Source organism: Nicotiana tabacum, chromosome 13 (assembly GCF_000715075.1).
Source record: "Nicotiana tabacum cultivar K326 chromosome 13, ASM71507v2, whole genome shotgun sequence".
Classification (NCBI taxonomy): domain Eukaryota; kingdom Viridiplantae; phylum Streptophyta; class Magnoliopsida; order Solanales; family Solanaceae; genus Nicotiana; species Nicotiana tabacum.
Window position 1 is genome coordinate 39,601,133 of NC_134092.1, and position 18,720 is coordinate 39,619,852.

Sequence of the window (18,720 nt, forward strand, 5' to 3'; positions counted from 1 at the left end):
TAAAATTATTATCCATAATATTCCTTCTTAATTGGTACTTATCTTTTGTGCTCAATACTAGACTTACCACATTCAAACTCAATTCGATATTGTCATTGCAATACAGTTAAACACCAAAACTCAATCCTTGTACCCTAACTTAATTTACACCTAACAAAGATCATATATAATGAGACTAGTTTAAGTACAAATACATCAATACCCTTCTTTTTCTAAGTGAATTTATCCTACAGAAACTTTGACCAACTTCCAATTGCATAATTTGCCCAGAATAACTCTTATTGATATTAAATTTCGTATACCTTGTGAAACCCTTTAAATATATAAAATGAGACAAAAGAATTACCAGAAGAAAAAAAGACAGATGAGAAATTTGAGTATTACCCGTAAAAATTAGTGCGTATTTAAAATTTCTCAAGGTTTGGTTCCAGCCTTTTTCTTCTTCTTCTTCTCCTTTTGAATATTTTTTTTTCGGCGTTTTTGAAGCTTCTGCTTCGGCGTAGCAGCCAGCCCCCCTTTTGCCCCCCCCCCTTTTTTTTTGGCAAATGGGCTTCGGCCCTTTTGCTTTACTCTTTTTTTTATTTTTATTTGTTTTTTTGTTTTTTTTATAGTTAGTTTCTTCTTCTTATTATTATTATTATTATTATTATTATGCTAATGACCAATACACCCTTATAAAAAAAATAGGGTATTACAGCAGGTCTCAGCATAGATTAGAGTATATTCTATTACAAGAATTCAGAACAAAGTAGGGAAGCCACTTATGCCAGGCAGTAAAGGTAAATACTCAGATACTAACATACGAGCTTAAGAGAGTCCAAATTGTTCCAGTTAAAAATGTACAAATAACATATCTAAGAACTAAAAATTTCAAGTAAAATCAAATACTAAAGAAGTTCATATCATAAACAAGTTCAATTCTGACAAGTTTGCACACACAGACAACCCATAAACATATTAGATCATGGAATTTCAAAGCTGTGAGTACACAAGACATGAACACAGAAGAACGAAATCGTAAAAAAATAAAGCCAAGAGACTTACCAGTTACCGGTTGAATAAACAGACAACAAGAAAGAACAAACTCCACGGTACTCTGAATACCAACAAAGAACAATAACCCACAATCTTAATGCATCAGAGTTCCCAAGGGCTTCAGATGAACCCCGCACACTGCTCGCACCAAGAAAAGTTGAAAAATCGAATTCCGGTGGCCTTGGCTTTCAGCCGGCCAATAACCAAAGTATAGAACATGAGAATGATAGAACAATAACTTCAATTTTTAGTGAATCTTCTGATTTTCGTCCCCTTGAAAGGGGAATGGGGAGGGATTTATAGAGTGGTTAAATCAGATGAGTAAATAGGGAAAGAAGTCAATCAAACATACACAAGGAAAGGAAAAATATACATGCAATCATAAAGCGGCCAGTAAAGGAAAGAAACCGAAAATCACACCCTAATTAGGGTTCAACGTTTGAAAATCCGTCTACTAGTATGAGAAATCAGCTATTCTTCCGTGTATATAGACGAGATATTGTCCATATCTTAGCGATTGAAGTTTAATGGGCCCGAATCTGAGAGATGGTACTTGCCAAGTTTAAGCAAGTACTAAGTGACACCATAGTCTTGCAAGTAATATTGAGGTAACACGTAAAAGGTAAGAAAATCACAGAAGGAATCCATGATTGAGACGGATTCGGAGAAGATTGAGGGGGCGGCTAGGGTTTTTGAAAGAGGGAGGACTGTTTAGAGGCTGCTGATGAAGGAAAATGGGGATTAGGGTTTGGGTGATGGTATATAAGGAGAGTGGGGATTTTAATTCGGATCGTTGATTATTTGAGATCAACGGCCAAGATTAAGAGTAAGGTGGGGCGGGTCATTATAAACGGGTTGTGCCCGGATTTTTAAAGGGTCGTTTGGGCTGCTGAGGTTATTGGGCCAGGGGTTCATTTGGACCTTAATTGGTCCGAAGTTCCCAATTTTGTGCAAGATTTTTTAAAATAGGAAATTAAGAGGAAAATAATTTAATCAAAAATAGTTAAATAAATTATAAAAATGTTATTTATGCAAATTAATACTTTAAAATAATAGTAGAAGATTATAAAAACATAAGATATTATTTTGACCTTGAATAAAATGACAAATGCAATAAAAATTGTAAAATATAGGCTATATTTGCAAGATTGTGCAAATAGCTTAAAACTACTAATGTAATTATATAAGAATAAAGTAAAAATATTTGAAATGTGTATTATAGATACAAAATAATAATTTTAGGTAATTAAGTCATCACAAAATAATTTGAAGGAGTAATTAATAAGTATTCAAGTAATTTAAATGCAAGAAAAAATCAATTACAAAGCTCAAAAAATTATGAAAAAACGTAGAAAATGCATGTATAGATTTTGTAAGCTAAATAATGATGCAAAATGATGTTTTGAAAGGTATACTATTTGAAAAAATATGAGGGCAAAATTGGGTATCAACAATCGTGAGCTAGGTCCTGTCTTTAAAGACGGTTGGCATCAGCAGTCATGGCATGAAGCTTAGCTTCATGTGTTTTCTCGCCTACCTTTAAGGGGTTTCTTCAGAACCTTATCGGGAACATTATATCATGATTTTATTTTATTCGGACTCGATCTTCCTCCTGTCTGCAATACAAGTATTGTGGAATCGTCATTCTCTTTAGGCATTGTTGCCATTGTTGAAGTAGTCGATCAACTTCATTATGGTCTACTGGTCGGGTGCAGTTTATAAGACATTCAATATTTAGCGTGGAACATGCATGCTTTTACAATACTATAGATATGGATAGAGATAGATAATATAAGTATAGATATAGATATAGAAATAAATATAAATGTGAGAAATTAGAATTGACCAAGGACAAAATTATGCAAACAAAGTACACACGCATACAGTTTCTAATACTGTTCCATTTTTCACACCAGAAAAGGATATAAAAGAATTCACTTCACCTTCCTTTACATTCACAGCACGTAGATTGTACAAAAAGTATTGAAAATCGTAAAACTGAGGGCCCTGAAGCTATCCTTTCTATGATAATGTTGCATGCTAGTTTTCACTTCTTTTTTCCTTTTCCCTTTTTGGGTTTCCTGGACTTATTCCCTTTCCCTGTCTGCTTCCTTTCAGCAACCTGATTATTGCTTTCAACATTGGTGGTGGCAGACGGCAACTCAATCTTCTCAACTTCACCGCACTCTGTGTTGCCTTTTTCCTCACAATCATTCTCTAGTGTGACGTTCTCATTGTTATCCTTGGGTACAATGCACTGAGTCAGTAAAGTTTCAAGCTTGGGCTTCCTTGACAGCAAGCTCTTCAATAGTTGCTCAGCGCTTGCTACTTCTGAATCACTGTATAGTATCAAGGCAACAATTTAGCAAGAGTTCTATACAAAAGTTGGACATCTTGCCTCAACACTCTAAAATATGTTTGTGCAAGCATGTCAATGAGTAGAAGTATACCAAGACCAAGTTGAAGAATATATATATTGTACTATATAGAAGTAGTTAGCACAAATAATTGGCTAACAGAACCTTATAAGGCTCACAACAGGAATAAGTCATTAGCTAAGGCAACAGTTTCAAACTAAAGATAATGTACTTCTAGCATGAAAGAATTTGCCAGAAATGGATTTTACACCCCTAGCATATATTTTGAACCCAAACAATTTCATCTTGACAACTACGATCCTGTCTGCCCCTTGCCATTCAAGTTAAATTTTGGGTAAGGGGTGGAATTCCATTTTTCTTGATCTAACAGCTAGCAGCACCTGCTGCCTGACATTCGGATAAAACGAACTCCTATTTCATAAATACAAGAAGCAGAACATATTCCAGAAAACAAAAATTGAAATACACAATCGTAAGAAACCAGCATACCTCGTTTCCAGCAATGAATGGAGCTGTTTCAGCTCCTGAAGCATAATGTGCAGTTCCTTAATCATGTCTTCACCAGCGTAAGGCTTCTTCACCGCAGGCAGAGTAATTGCAGCAGTCAAGAATTTGATATGCGTATTTATTTCCTCCTTAATAAATAACAAGTTTAGCAGTTTATAATAATAACAACAACAACAACAAATGTTATAGTTACAAGAGAACTAAGATTACCTTCACCTTCTGAGCAACAACTGATATATTTGCAAAAGTTCCATCATTTTCACTGCTAATGAGCTTCAAAAAATCAGATATTTCGTGAAATAGGGCCCAATTCATTTGTAGAATCTGCTCAGACAGAGGAGTGACTTCAGAAAATGGCATTATCAAACTCTTTGGTTGATTACCATAATTCGAGGGAGTAGTGAAAGGATTAGTCATGACTTTTGGAACAGTGGTATTAGGAGTTTGCAACCCAATTCTTGCCGGAAACAGGGAGTCAATAATGTCTTCTCTATTGCAGTTTGTTCCCAGCTGCACTGGAATGACATTAGAATACTTCCTGGTATCATTCTCACCCAGACTGACAAACAAAAGAGGATCACTAGCATTTCGAAAAGCTTCTCCAATTTCACTTGTCTGAAAGTAATTGCGCTTCATTCCTTGTCGAAGAACGCCATAGAAGTACTTTGGAAGCTGGTTCCTAACATCATTGTTACTGAGCACTTGGAAAAGAACATCATAGTACTTGCCACAGTTCACACACAGTAAGCACAGGATAACAACCAATCTCAAAACAAATAGCTTATAGTATGCATTAAAGCTAATCTTCGATCGCGAAATCCATTCAACAGTACCAACTTTATCGAAAATGAATTGTTTCACCATCAAAAGAATGGAATGATAAAAATTTTCCAAAGACTGCGAGTTGATTGCAAGCCTGGAAGTGGGTAAGACCTCAGATTGTTCAGAAATAAGCCATTCCACCAATGAAGATCTTGTGGTGAAAAAGGATCCCCGGCGCTGCGACACCAAGATCAAAAAGCGCTCAACAAGATACAGGAAACAACCCGGGGATATGTAGTCATTTAGTCTGATCCAATTTGCATTGAAGGTATCTTGTAAAGCTTCATTAAATTTCTGAACAAATACAAGCTCCAGAACTTCACTTGGGTTATTTAAAGACTTTTGAGAGCACTCAAGATCACTATTGCTTGATGAAAAAGCTTCATGAGACTCCAAAGTTTTGCCTTCACAAATGGCATTGACAGACACAGATTCTTCCGTGCGTTCTGTTGATTTCTTGCAGCCGAGAATTTCCATGAATGATTTCCATGGTTCTGTTGGAATTCTTCCAACAATTTTCTTGTATAGATCTTCAGAATGTCCTCCAGATGCAAGCAATATCATGACCGTCCTTCCAATTTGTCCATAGCTCAAAAGACCTTTGCTGTTAGTATCTTGAAGGATGAATTCTTGGAGCAAGTCACTGGAAAGCTCTGTTCTCCTTAGAGAAATCATATTCTCAACCATTGACTGCCGGGGGTCGAGGGGGAAAACATTGTCAAAATATTTGAAGGACTGCATCAAAAAGTTCCGTATTCTCCACTCAAAACTCTTAGAATCAAGGTGTTTGGACTCGTTCAAAAATTTTGCAATCTCATATATATTTAGAAGGCATATGCTTTGCTGGAATAGAGTCATTGAAGTTGCAGTCAACTTATAGAGGGATTCCAGAGTTTCCAGAACTTTCAAACCTACAAGGAGTAATTCTGAATGCCAGTGATTTCGAGCGGCATAAATAAAATGCCGGGAATCAATAAATACCATCTTTTTGCTCCGTCTAATGAAACTTGGGTTAATTTTTTTAACCCATTCGGCTGCTGGATGCAACAGAACATATGTAACATTAAGATCATTCAATTGCTGCCTTGCACCAAAGTAATTTAGGCAGAAATCACAAAAATTCCTATTTTCACCAAATTCTTCAACATCAAGGACATCAAGAGATTCAAGAAGACCAATTATATTCTTCTTCCACAAATTCCAAAACAGAAGCAGTGTCCTGATACTAACCTGGCTGCATGAAATCAGTTCTTCCGAACTTTGTATATTGACGGATTCCATATCATGCCAATCATACTTTGCTGCATTACTTTCAAAATGAACATCCAAGTTTTTTCTACAGCACAACATTTCAGCAATTAGACACTTGCATTTCTGAGACGCAATGAACAGGTGCTTCACGGTAGACCAGTCACTTGACTCATTTGATAAAACTTTAACCACAATGTACATGGCTTGAAAGTTGGAGCCACGCCTCGCAAATGAGATTAACCTTTGCAGAAGTTCCTCCTTTTGTGTGAATGACTTTGGAGGCCAACCTTTACTTCCTGGCACCCATAGGGAGTTAGAGAGAACATATAAAAGGATGAGTGAAGATGCCTTGTCAAAATCCCGTGCCTTCCCAATTAAATCCGCTTCACGAAGAATATTTCCTTCCAGCCATGCAATTTCTGCAGCTTCAGTGAAGTTTCCTAATTCTTCTTCTAACAACAGCAGCTCATCAAGACACTCCCGAGACTTCAAAAATTTGCGTTTCATGTCCATTGAAGGGAATGCTTTAACAAATTTCATCATGGATTCTCTGTCGTTGAGCTCACAATAATTAAATGCACAATTCTCCAGGAACTCCATCTCAATTTTGTCAATTCCAGGAGCTTCTTTCCCTGCAGTATTGCCCTTGCCAGCATATTGCTTCCAGTACTCAACATATTTCAAACCCAAGTCGAAACATTTTCCTTTCGTGCAAACTAACAAGCACTCAGCGAAATAATTGCCTTTTGCATAAACTCCTGCTGCCTGCTCATAGCATCCAGCCAGTGTAAAACACTCAGCAGCTTTTGCCAGTTCAGGTTTTCCACACTTCTCCAAATAAATTTTACCTGTGGATAAGTTTACAGGTTAAACGGGAGAACACAAAAAAAAAAAAAACAGATACGAAAACAACATTCTTTAGTCTTGATATAGGTTACCATGAAGCAAAGCAAGACTGCAAAAGGAAGTCAGTAGTTATCAACTCAAAAACATAGATAGCTCAAAAGGGCAAGTTGGGAAAAAACTGTATATTTGGCAATGGTACAATAACCTCTACAGATAACCACGGCAGTGGGACATAAAACTTGCAACATTTCAACTGATTGTTGTATTGGTACACACTACAGTTTTCCATTTTAACTAATCAATCAGTTAATTAAGGAAAAAGATGGCATTGTTCATAATTTTTTGTTTTATGGTTTTGGGGGAGGGCAGTAGGGGAGATTCGGGTAAGAAGAATGTAACTTAAGTAATAAGATCCTAGAGGTCTACCTAGCATAGCTCATTGTCCCCCAAGAGTTACATTCAGAGATGTTATTATTAGATCTGAAAACTGGATGCAAGTCCGTAAGAAATGGAAATGCAGAAAAGTGATATATTGAGAACACAAGGCATGGACTCTAAGAAAAAAAAAAAGAAAAAATGCCAGGCAAGAAAATAGCGATGCTTGAGAAAGTGAGGCAACTTTTCCGGAGAAAAGCACCATTTGTTACCTGCTCTTTCATACTCCCTCAAGTCATAAAAACATTCAGCTGCAGACTCAAATCTTCCAATAGAATCGAATATTTCAGCAGCCTCACGTAGGTAGGTGAAAGCCTCTTTGGGATTTGAATCACGAATTCGTTCAGCAGCTGCCCTGAATCCAGCCGCCTTTGCCCTTTTCTCCCAATTCTTTTCTCCTGCTTTTTCAAAACACATAATTGCCATCTCATAGTTTTTCTCCCAAAAGAGCTGCATGATAACATCAATGCACTTTATGAGGGTCAAATAATACTGAGAGGTATATATAGCAACACAAGAATGAAATGTGTAACAAATGAATACGGTAATAGCCACAGATCAAGGAAAATCAACTTGACCTTCACTCCCCTTGACTTCCACTCCTCTGGACTGCTGGAACTTCGCATAGCTTGTGCAAGTGAATCATCTATCTCCCTTGTTTCCACTAGACACAACCTCCTCCAATAGTCAAATATAGGCTTGGAAAATTCCTCTATATTTTCACAAATCCATAACCTTTGCCTAGTTCGAGTTATAGCTACATAAAGCTGCTTTAATTCAGAGCACAAGACATTATGTCTTGCTTCACAGAAACTTGGGAAGGATAAATCCAGTAAACCTTGTTCTTTCATGAACTCATATACCACTCTCCACTGATTTCTAAGCGGCGATGACCCAAAAAAATTGTAAAGCAGCACATCCTACAAATATAAACGAAGGAAATGAGAGGCTACAGAAGAATTCAATAGAAAGGAGAATATGCTTTAGCAGAAGATGCAATTCTACTCAGCAGGTTTATCAATGTTTGTGCTCTTCAAACGCCGCATTTGCAATTTACCATTGTTCTGCCTACTCAAATGGACACTTGGTTGAAATATTAGTTAGCTGGGCCATGTCTCTAACAAGAAGTGAGTTCTTGGACTAACCCCTTTCCAACCCTACCCAAAAGTGAAATTAGAATCCTAATGAACCAGGGAGCAGGAAATGTGCCTCAAACCAATCTACACCAAAGATTATGGGAACTCTAAAACTAAGGGCAAATTATGTGTACTCTAAAACAAAGTCATAAGTCATTGATTTGGATCCTTCAAAACATCGAAAACTTGTAAGATATTGAAACTACCTTTCTTTTTGAAATTCATGCCTCTGTCCATGCAAAAATATGATAAACAAGAGGATGAAGGTAGGGGATTACTTATTATACAAGCCTTTGAATAGCATGAGTAAGTGGTAGGTAAAGCTTGCTTCATACTTCATGTACATCCAGAAAGAGACTAGTAGATACGTTAAGCAAACAATCATGCGCAGGAAGTAGTTATGGTTCTTATTAAACTAGCAATCCTACACACAAGTAGGTCGATTATCATTACGAAGAAAACCAAAAAATAAAAAAGAGAAGTTGAAAGACAGTAATAATTGAATTCCTAAGAATAACAAATGAGAAAACTGACTTGCCTGAAACTCCAAGCCTTTGCATTCAACAATGGTCAAAATAAGAGCTTGCCTTCCGATACAACCTGAGATTTCCTTCTTAGCAGATTCATCCCGCACTAGTATGACCTGCTCTGCACCAAAACCTATTATTTTCCCTCCAATACTCCCACTATTCCCAAAAATAGTTATAATTGCATTTTCATCAGCTCCAGGCTTGAGCAACACGGGAGCCTCACCATATATAAGACTAGTCTCAGGTTTCAAGAAATCAACAGACTGAGGGAAATAATGACAAAGCAGATCAATTACACTCTGTGCTAGCTTGAGCACACCAGCATGTGTCCGGAAGTTCTGAATCAACTGAAAAACACGTGATAGATGTCCTTTATCTCTTCTTCCGACAACTTCATCACCCTTTGATTCCATAACAAAATCATTGTAGAATAGATTCCTAATGTCTTCAAACCTAAAATCTATCCCCCTAGCAATTGTCTGTGCTGTATCACCAGAGAATACAAAGCCTTCATCAACATTTCTACAAATATATTTGAAAAGAGCTATTTGTCTCATAGTGAGATCTTGAACTTCATCAATATATACAAAATCAATCTTGTCCCCATCTAGATACTGATATTTTAGCCGAAGATGAAGATCATTAACTAAATCAGCTAAATCGTATTCACCACTCTCGATCTTCATTTTTTCATAATCCTGGAAAATACTATATATTCTCTCTCTTTGTTCTGCACTTACAGTAGAGACCCGATATTCTGACATTGAAATATAAGTCTCTTTGCTGAGTTTCCCGTCAGGAAAGTCCCCTGCTTTCAGCCCCCCTTTTATATAAGAAAGTATTTCGGTAAACACCCTTGAAGAATCAAGATTCTTGGTCAAATGAGTACTGAAGTGAGGCCAATACAAACTACAAAAGCGATCATAATTGACCTCCTTCTCTCTTATGAAAGTTTGCAAAGTGATTGACCTCAAACTTTTGTCTTCGGAAAGCTCCCACTTCAAATGGAACCTATCAAAATAGGAATAACCTATAGTTCCATCAAGCATCATTAGGAACTTACGAAATGTGATCACAAGAGGGTACTTCACGTACGGGATGTCAATAAAAGAGTCCGGTATATCTCTAAACTGTGACGTTCCATCCAAATCATCAGTTTCGCGCAAGCTGCTTTCAGCTGAGAAACTTTTGCCACAAATGAAGCTGCAAATTTAAGAAAGTTAGCATCAAAGGAGCAGGTTGTACACCTCTTAATTGGATAAAAATAGAAACCTCATTCAAGCTTATAACACAACATTAATTCAGTATGAATTACAGGTCAGAACCAGTAAAAAAGAAACATAGCATAAAGGAAATGCAATTACACGTGTGAAAATCTATGACTCCCCATCTCCAATTCAATTATGCACTCTCCAAATCATCAAGGTTGTAGGAAGAGTTATTATCATGTAAGAACCTTAACTATCATCATTCTTACGTTACTGTAACAACAATCTTCGGTTTGGTCATAGAGCTTTATGAAATTCTAAAAAAAGAAGAGCATACTATGCATTACTAATGGTTAAGACCGCCAACTTCTTTACATTCCAAATATCTTTTTGGACAAAGGTCTAGGAAGTTCAAGGAGAAGATGGTGTTCAAACAATAATAGGTAACCTTTTGCTGAGTTCAGATATGGTTAATAAACTAACTGCTGCTCCAAGGTCACATCATTTTTTCAAACATAGTCATACTACTGCACAATGGTGTTTTGAGTTAAAAGTTCAAAGCACCTAACTTTTATAAATTCATTTGGGTGAGAATTTGCTAGATCATTTAAACATAATTCCAACCATCAATAACCATAGCAACTAGCTCTCAATTTAGATGTACGTTAACAACCATGGAATATGAAAGCATATAAGTAATTATTACATCCATGCTGTAAATCTGAATATGTTTGCTCTTTTTTAATCCTAGTTTTGTAATGAAGCCTTCAACCACTCATTTCTCGTTTTGAGAATATTTTATGTGGTATTCCTTCTCCACTTTTCTCCTAGCTGGCTCAATGATTTTTAGCTTTCCTTACATGTATTCGAGCAACTATACCTGCATCCTCCTACCAATACGCGTACCAGGAAACTCTACTTTCACCAATGCTTAGACACATAAAAGAGATTACTTCGGTTCTTTGCCTATGACAGAATTACTCAGGTCTCACATGGTTTTTCTAGCTTCATTAACCACTAAGTTACAGCACAGAAACTAATTCATATCGTTCTTTCTTCACGCATTATAAACCTTAGACTTGCACTGTAAACTCAGAAAAAAACCAAATAAAACGAAAGAGAATACTGAACCACATTACTTCAAGGATCGTTGCTCAACAAGGATGCAGCTTATTAAAGCAAGCACAGTCCCATCAGGCAACTCTCTGACAGCAGACTAGAACTCACCTTTTCAGCTGAGAGATTTGTTGTTTGACGGCGTAACAAAGTTTAGGACTAACTGTTACGAAAAGCTGGCGCAAGGTATCCTCCTCATTTTCCTCATGTCGTCTAAATCCTATTTCCTCTGCACGCTGACTGGCATCTTGTTTTTCCTTTAATCCTTCGACAGCATTGTGGTGTTGTTGTTCCTTTTGCAATAACTTCATGGTCAAAACTGTTGTTTTTCCTGTGCCTGAGCGACCAAGGATGAAACTGCTTCTACTAAATTGGATTATCTCCCTCTCTTCATTAGTAACTTCAAAAGGGAGATCTAATTCTTCACCATGGTGATTAGAGAGCAAATGGTTGACAACACCAGACGATAAAGAGTAAAATTTCATTAGTAATAAGCTTTCACTGACTCTTGAATTTTCAACATAACTTCTACCATCTATTGCACCAGTTGTTTCATTATTCAATTCGCTCGCAGTAACACGTTTGTACTGAATGATATCACGATAGAGCTTCCAACTCTTTGGAACTTCCAAGTCCCTGAACAAAAGTGAAAATATTAAAGAAAAATTTAAAAGAAGCAATTGCAGCTCATTATAAATTGGAAATAATAGAGCACAAAAGAATCGGTTTACCCCTCAAGACACTTTTCCTTACAAAGACTGATGAATTCATCAGTGTACATTGAAGATATGATATCAAGGCGCCTTGACAATTTTGTGACCTCCTCCAAGGGCAAAATATCCCAAACCCTCAGCACTTGAGTATAGGTGGACTCTTTCTGAATATCAACCGTGCAAACGACATATCGCCCTTCAACCTTAAATTGTTTTACAATTTTAGATGAACTCTCGGAAATTGAGTCCGCATTCCTTTTCTTGGGACGCCATCCACTAGCCAGCTTAACTAGAAGATTTATCACAGACATCCTCAGGCGGGAGGATGCCAGCTTTACAAAGGATTTTCTAAAATTGTCACTGAAGAGTACCTGGCAACCATATAGAAGATAATACAACAACGGCCAAGTAAACTCATTAATACAGGAACCATTACCGTGTACTTATGTGTGACAAATGATACTGACCAAAGTTTTGCACCTTCAATGAGCGAAGCACACACTTACAAAGAATAAACATATAACATGGATCAAGACAGATGTTTCAATTGACTATAACTTATGGGAGGTTGAACACGTTAAACAGAGAACAGTATGTGCTCCAGGAGGAAGAGTCATGGTAATGAATGCTAATGCAAGATGTTAGTTTACAACTGAAACACAATTGTTCCAAATAAAGAAGCGAACCATAAGAAAGACAGCATATACATAACCCATTATGCATCAAGAGATCATACATTAACTCCAGACCCCACTTATGGGAAATTATTGGGCTTCTTGTTGTTGTAGATCATACATTAACTGGTCAAAAAACTGAAATACTACATCAACAAACAATCCGGAGCGGAAAAACACTGGACCCACCCATGATAATACAAGTAGGCATAACAATCCAAACATGAAATATTGGATCCTCAGTTAAATGCTTCTGAGGATGTGAATGTGAATCAAGATCAACTACTAATTCTCTGCACACTTTACTCATTGCAATAAACCACTTTGAGCATGTAACATTGAAGAAGTATACATTCTTTTTGCAGGATAAGTCCCTAGAAAATAACGTTTTGAATTCAATAAACAATAAAATAACAAGATAACGTTTTGAATGTTCATGGTGCCATAACTTCATTAATATAACATAATCCTTTTTATAACTCGCTCCATTAGACATTAACTGACCTCAAGTCATTGTCAATTAAAAAGCTGTACTTAAGAAGAAAAAATTTAATGTGAAAGAGCCAAAAGCACAAGACATACCTTCCATCTTTGAGATTTGAACAGAATACTCTCTGGATTAAGTAAATCGTCCAGCTGATCATATTCTTTCTTAACATTTAAAATTGTTGTCCTCATGTCATTGTCTTCTGAAGCATGAAAGAAGCACTGACGACTCTTGGCGTCAAGAACTAATGCTTGCCAAACAGAGTTGCTCTCAAGTAACGTTTGTTCATTGCCAAGAATCCAAAGACAGTGCCTATAAGAATAAAACCCTGCAAAATCATCTTAGAAGAAAATAAGAAGATCCAAATGTGACGTAACAGCGAAACAATTCAATCCATACCGAGCCCTGGTCAAAGCAACATTAGTCCTTTGAAAGCTAGACAAGAAACCGATCGATCCACCACGATTAGATCTCACAGTAGATAATATTACTATATCTTCCTCCCCTCCCTGAAATCCATCTATTGACTTCACCTTAACTTCAAAACCCTCCAGGTTATCATAATTCTGCCCAAGTTTACCTTGTATGGCCAAAATTTGTGCAGAATAAGGTGATATAACACCAATGCTGAGTTTCTTCCTGGAGCCACTCCAAACTGCAAATAATGAATAGAACATAACAACAACATCAAAGAAAACAGAAATACGTGGAAGCTACAGAGAACCTCCCACGGAGTCCCACCCACGCAAACCCAATTAAACATTAATTAAGAGAGGGCCAACCAAATATTTGACAGAGTGCACTCATCACAAGGAAGGAAACAGTAAAGTAAGTTGTGGAGATCTCGCAATTCAAAGATTAAGCGACACAAGCCCAAGTACAAAATCTGGGTTATTAGGTGTTCTGCATTAAAGATTCTTGAATAATCACAGCCTCATTTCCAGATCCTAGTACTTATCAAAAAGACAGAAAAAGAATTCAAGAAACTCAGCCTTTGTTGTTTTTGTCTTTAAAAGGCTTTTTCTTAATTCTACAATTTACATGGTTATAAGTTATAACAAAGTACAATTGGCTATTAACCTCAAAATAGACATTCGCATTTTAGCTCCCAACTGCTGTACATGAACAAGATATATTCACTCAGCCTATGTTTCTTTTGGGTGGTGAAGAAATACAGTTTAAGGATACCCCATGCACAAAACACTTGTTTATTTTTGCTACTTTGAGACTAGACCCTTCAATACCTTGATACACACATCGGTAGCATCGTACACCCACACTTTAAACAGAAGCAAAAAAGTTAATGTTGAGTTTGACAAAGGTACAAATAGTTATCGAGGCAAAAAGACAAAAGAGCATTTCAGGAAAAATTCTAACCACAAAATGGCAGGTTTCATTAGTACGAGTATACCTTTGAACAAGTTATGCACTATCTTCATCCTAAAGCCACTTCAACCATATTTCTTCGACTATGTCCAACATCATCTAGTTCTTCTTTACCCAATGGAACATTTATAAAGGAATATGGACCAAAACACCTTCCCGGAAGATATCTTTTCTCATACGTTTTATGCCTTACATCAGGGGCATCATGAATTTGATTATGATAGAAACTTGAATTTGGAAATTGGCTAATTGATGGATGCATCCGGTACTGTATGTTAAGCAGGTGTTTAAAATGTCCCAGTGAACTGAGTCTTTCAAAAAGGCTCCTTCCAAAGCCAGCTTCTTCAGAAACCTATTTCAGAGTAACAGAATTATGTAAAAACAATATAGTGAAAAGACAATCAGTTGAAATTGCACGTAGAAAAAAGAAGGCAAACTTACTCGACTCTTAACTGTTGCCGGCAGTTGACACTCATCGCCCACCAAAACAGTATGCGTCAGACCTTGAAGTTGGAATGGTATGACAGATTCACACTCCTTCAATTGGGCGGCTTCATCAACGACTAATAAGTCAAATGGCTTGATATCCAGTGAATGAAGCTTATATGAACTAGAAGCAGTGCACAATACCAAGTAAGCCACTTGGAAACAGAACTCCTTAATCGACTCCTTACTCATAGCACTAGGAAGACTCAGTTTTCCAAGTGATTGGCGAACATCTTTTAGAAGACCAAGGCACTGGCTTCTTAAACAACGTAAAGAAAACTCATCCAAAACGGCCTCAGAAGAGACTTCAATTGTTTGCTGAGATGAAAATAGCTCTTCCAGTTCTTTAGAACCAACATTCTCTTTAAATAACATTCCCTCCAAACAATCAAGTAGGGAGATAAGGCGCACCATTCTTTCAAAGTTCTCCTCTTGAATAAAACATACCGGTAGATGGGTACAGAATACAAACATGCATCTTCTCAAAGATGATGCTGTAGAATTAAACCGAGATCTAGCAAAATCAATCAATGAGCTGATTTTTGCTTTTTCTTTTTGTGCTTCCTCTTGGTCAGCAAGTTCCTTCAGTTTGATCAACTCATTCTCCACGTAGATGTGGTACTGAGAAACACAATCTTCTAGAAATCCACTCATGGAACTTATACAGTGTTTCCAGCCAGTCAGTGGTCCCAGGCATTCCACCAGCCTATCGACACGATAATCAAGGTAAATCTCCTCAATATAGTGACCAACTTTTAGCCGGTCCTTATTCCCAACCAAGAGAATATCACCCAAAGGACAAACGATATCCATTTCTGCAGAATGATTTTTTAATGACTCTCTGACCAGTTTAACCAACCGAGAAGCTACTTGTGTTATTGCTACATTTGTTGGGGCACAAGTAAGAGTTCTATACTTCATTCTCAACAGTATGAAGAGCATGACACTTGTAGTCTTAGTCTTTCCTGTACCAGGTGGACCCCATATGAGTTCAATGGAAGGCTTGTGGCAACATTTCAATGTATCAAGAGAGGTCAAGATTGCATTAGCCTGAGAAACATTCAGCGTAGTCAACAGACTGTTAACAACTTCTCCAGCTGGTCCATCATTAATGGATGTAGAACAAACATCACATTTATTCTCGCGCTGTTTCTGCACAAAAACAATGCTTTTTCATTCTGAAATCCACTAAGCGAAACAGATACTGAAAATAGGAAAACACAAGCATAAGTCCAAATTCATAGGAACACTCTTAAGGGAAGAAAACAGCAGTTGAGGCTGCATCTGGTAAAAAGAGTATGTTTCAGCTTCTTTTTTTCCAAGAATGACAACGAACACATTGTTTTTAATTGCCAAAGAGTACATATTTTCTAAAATGAAGAGTAAAGTTTTGGAAACAGAAGAAATGCAAGAATGGCCATTTGCGACCCAGGAGACCAATGAATCAACATTACAAAGGTTTTGGTAAAAGAACATTTCTGAGACAACACAAATTTGAAAACTAACCATCAATAATAGATTAGAAAACTAGACGACATCATCCAGCTGCTGTAAATGGAAAAAGTATAGTACTTCGCACTACATTAAGATCATCACGAGCAACAGATAACTTTTGTCAAACTTTCACACGCTGCCATTCTTCTTCTTTCAATTGTGAAAAAATGCTGATGTCATCCTTGTTATGTATTTTCCAGTCACACTTACGCGACAAGGCCACACATTAACTTGAAAAATATGTCATCAAGCACTAGAAAACAAAGAGGCACCTAATGGATGATGCTTCTGAGAGGAAGTAAAAACACGTAAATCAGCAAGATGTCTTACCGCATGCCCGCTGCACAGAACTTTCTCAATAATGTCCAAATTGTTTCTCATTCCCAGCGCATTCCATACTCTCTTATTTGGTATCGAATTTATCAAAAACACTATATAAAATGATTTTTGCACTCCCTTATAAATTCCAATATCTCTAGCAACTTTGACTTTAAAATTAGTGGATGCATTTAAATCATCGTTCTCATTGTCACTGATATTAGTTACAGATGCAAAGGTCCAATTCCATCCAAGTCGCTGCAGGTCAGAAGCAGTTTCAGGTTTAGCATCTGAGATAATAACAATATCTCCAGGTAATGTTCTGTAAGGCTCTTTCCCATCACTGAATATATGCCTCCAGTAATCAACCTTAACATCAAAAAGTAATGTGCCATGTGGTTTTACTTCATCAAAGGAGATTTATTCGGCAAAAGGTGCTTTGTCTATGACCTCCAAGGAAGCAGCAATATCTGCTCGTGTTTCTTCCAGTAAAAGGAAGAAAAATGAACCCAAGTAATGCTCCACTGATTCAAATGATTCTGGAATCTTCTCCACCTACACAGCAAATAATTAATTAAGAAAGAAGCAACTTATTTTTGCTCTGCATCCCATTTACAAGTTGGCAACAATAATATCTTCTTTATTAAGGTGCTATGACAAAGATAACATTTAAGGAGTCCACTTACAACAACTCAAGATTTTCTCTTTAAAGTTCCAAAACAAAGGAATCTTTCAAAGGGAAAAAGGAACTGTTAAAAGTTAAAAACATTTAAAGAAAATTATCCAATTAAAGTAGAAAGAACAAAGGGGGAAAATGTTTTGTTCTTAGACATCTTAAATCTTATTTCTCTCTATGCTTCTTTTTTCTCATTTCAAATTAAATTCACCTTTAGTTCCCTTTAGATTACTGCTTATAAAAAGAAAATAACAAATGCATACGAAATTACCTACGTTCCTTAATCCATTGAATAAACATGCCCCAAAATGGAAGCAAATATAGCTCAAATAATGAAGCCATAGTTGGATGGTATGTTTGAAATTTGAACATCTGTCTTCAATTTGGGGATAGCAAAGTTCAGTTTCAAGGCTATACGCATTCAATAAACCAGTAGATGTGAAAAATGTATTCAAAGATGAAGAAAAATAGAGACTCATGCAACTTCCTGAATCTTACAGATGGATGATATTTAAAGGAAAAATTCCTTCTTTCCAAATTCCAAACAAAAATATTTTGTACAACCTTAGTCATGCAGCATTATCATTTTGACAAACATAAGTTCCCCAATCACTAAGATGCTAAAACATAAAAGAAGAAAAAGAGAGAGAGAGCATTTTATTAATTACATTATTTAGAGAAGAGCAATATAATCTAAAGAAGCATGGAAAAGAAAAAGTGTACCTGATTTTCATACAGAGTCTCATCAAAAATATTTTCGATAGACCACGAGAAGACCAAATCAATAAAGTCATCTTTAGGCCATGCTCTCTTCTTCATACTAGTAGAAGAAGAAACCCCCTCCATCCCTAGCTCTTAACTCAGATTATCCAAAATAAATCACCTCAATTCTGTTTTACACCTGAAACGTAACACACATATAAGAAAAAACCTCACATGAAGAATTTAAACTATTGCATGCAGCAGAATCCAGATATGAAATTTTTTCTTACACATTGTGCCCAAAAATAAAGGAAACGCAAAAGATGGATTTCTTTGTCACGAAGGAAAAACCAGAATATGTACCAGTACAAACCGCTACCAAAGAAAAGATAATAAAAGGAACAATCAAAACTCTCTCTTTTTCAAGTTAACAGTACTCTTGCTTTCTTTACAACAAATGAGAAGCGACCTAAAGCAAAACACGACTTTTGTACGGAAAAAAAAAAGAAGAGGAAAAGTG

At 36.6% G+C, this 18,720-nt stretch overlaps 1 protein-coding gene across 1 annotated transcript; it reads right to left on the reverse strand.

The window, feature by feature from the left end:
• Nucleotides 1-2,916: 2,916 nt before the first annotated feature.
• Nucleotides 2,917-18,456, reverse strand: LOC107765560 (uncharacterized). The gene is given in 15 exon segments (XM_075227928.1): nt 2,917-3,374; nt 3,903-4,048; nt 4,131-6,841; nt 7,487-7,724; nt 7,853-8,194; nt 8,949-10,143; nt 11,376-11,900; nt 11,996-12,348; nt 13,234-13,450; nt 13,538-13,793; nt 14,550-14,579; nt 14,582-14,876; nt 14,966-16,162; nt 16,835-17,377; nt 18,222-18,456. Coding segments are annotated over 14 exon segments (7,848 nt in total). The 5' UTR covers nt 16,886-17,377; nt 18,222-18,456; the 3' UTR covers nt 2,917-3,082.
• Nucleotides 18,457-18,720: the final 264 nt, after the last annotated feature.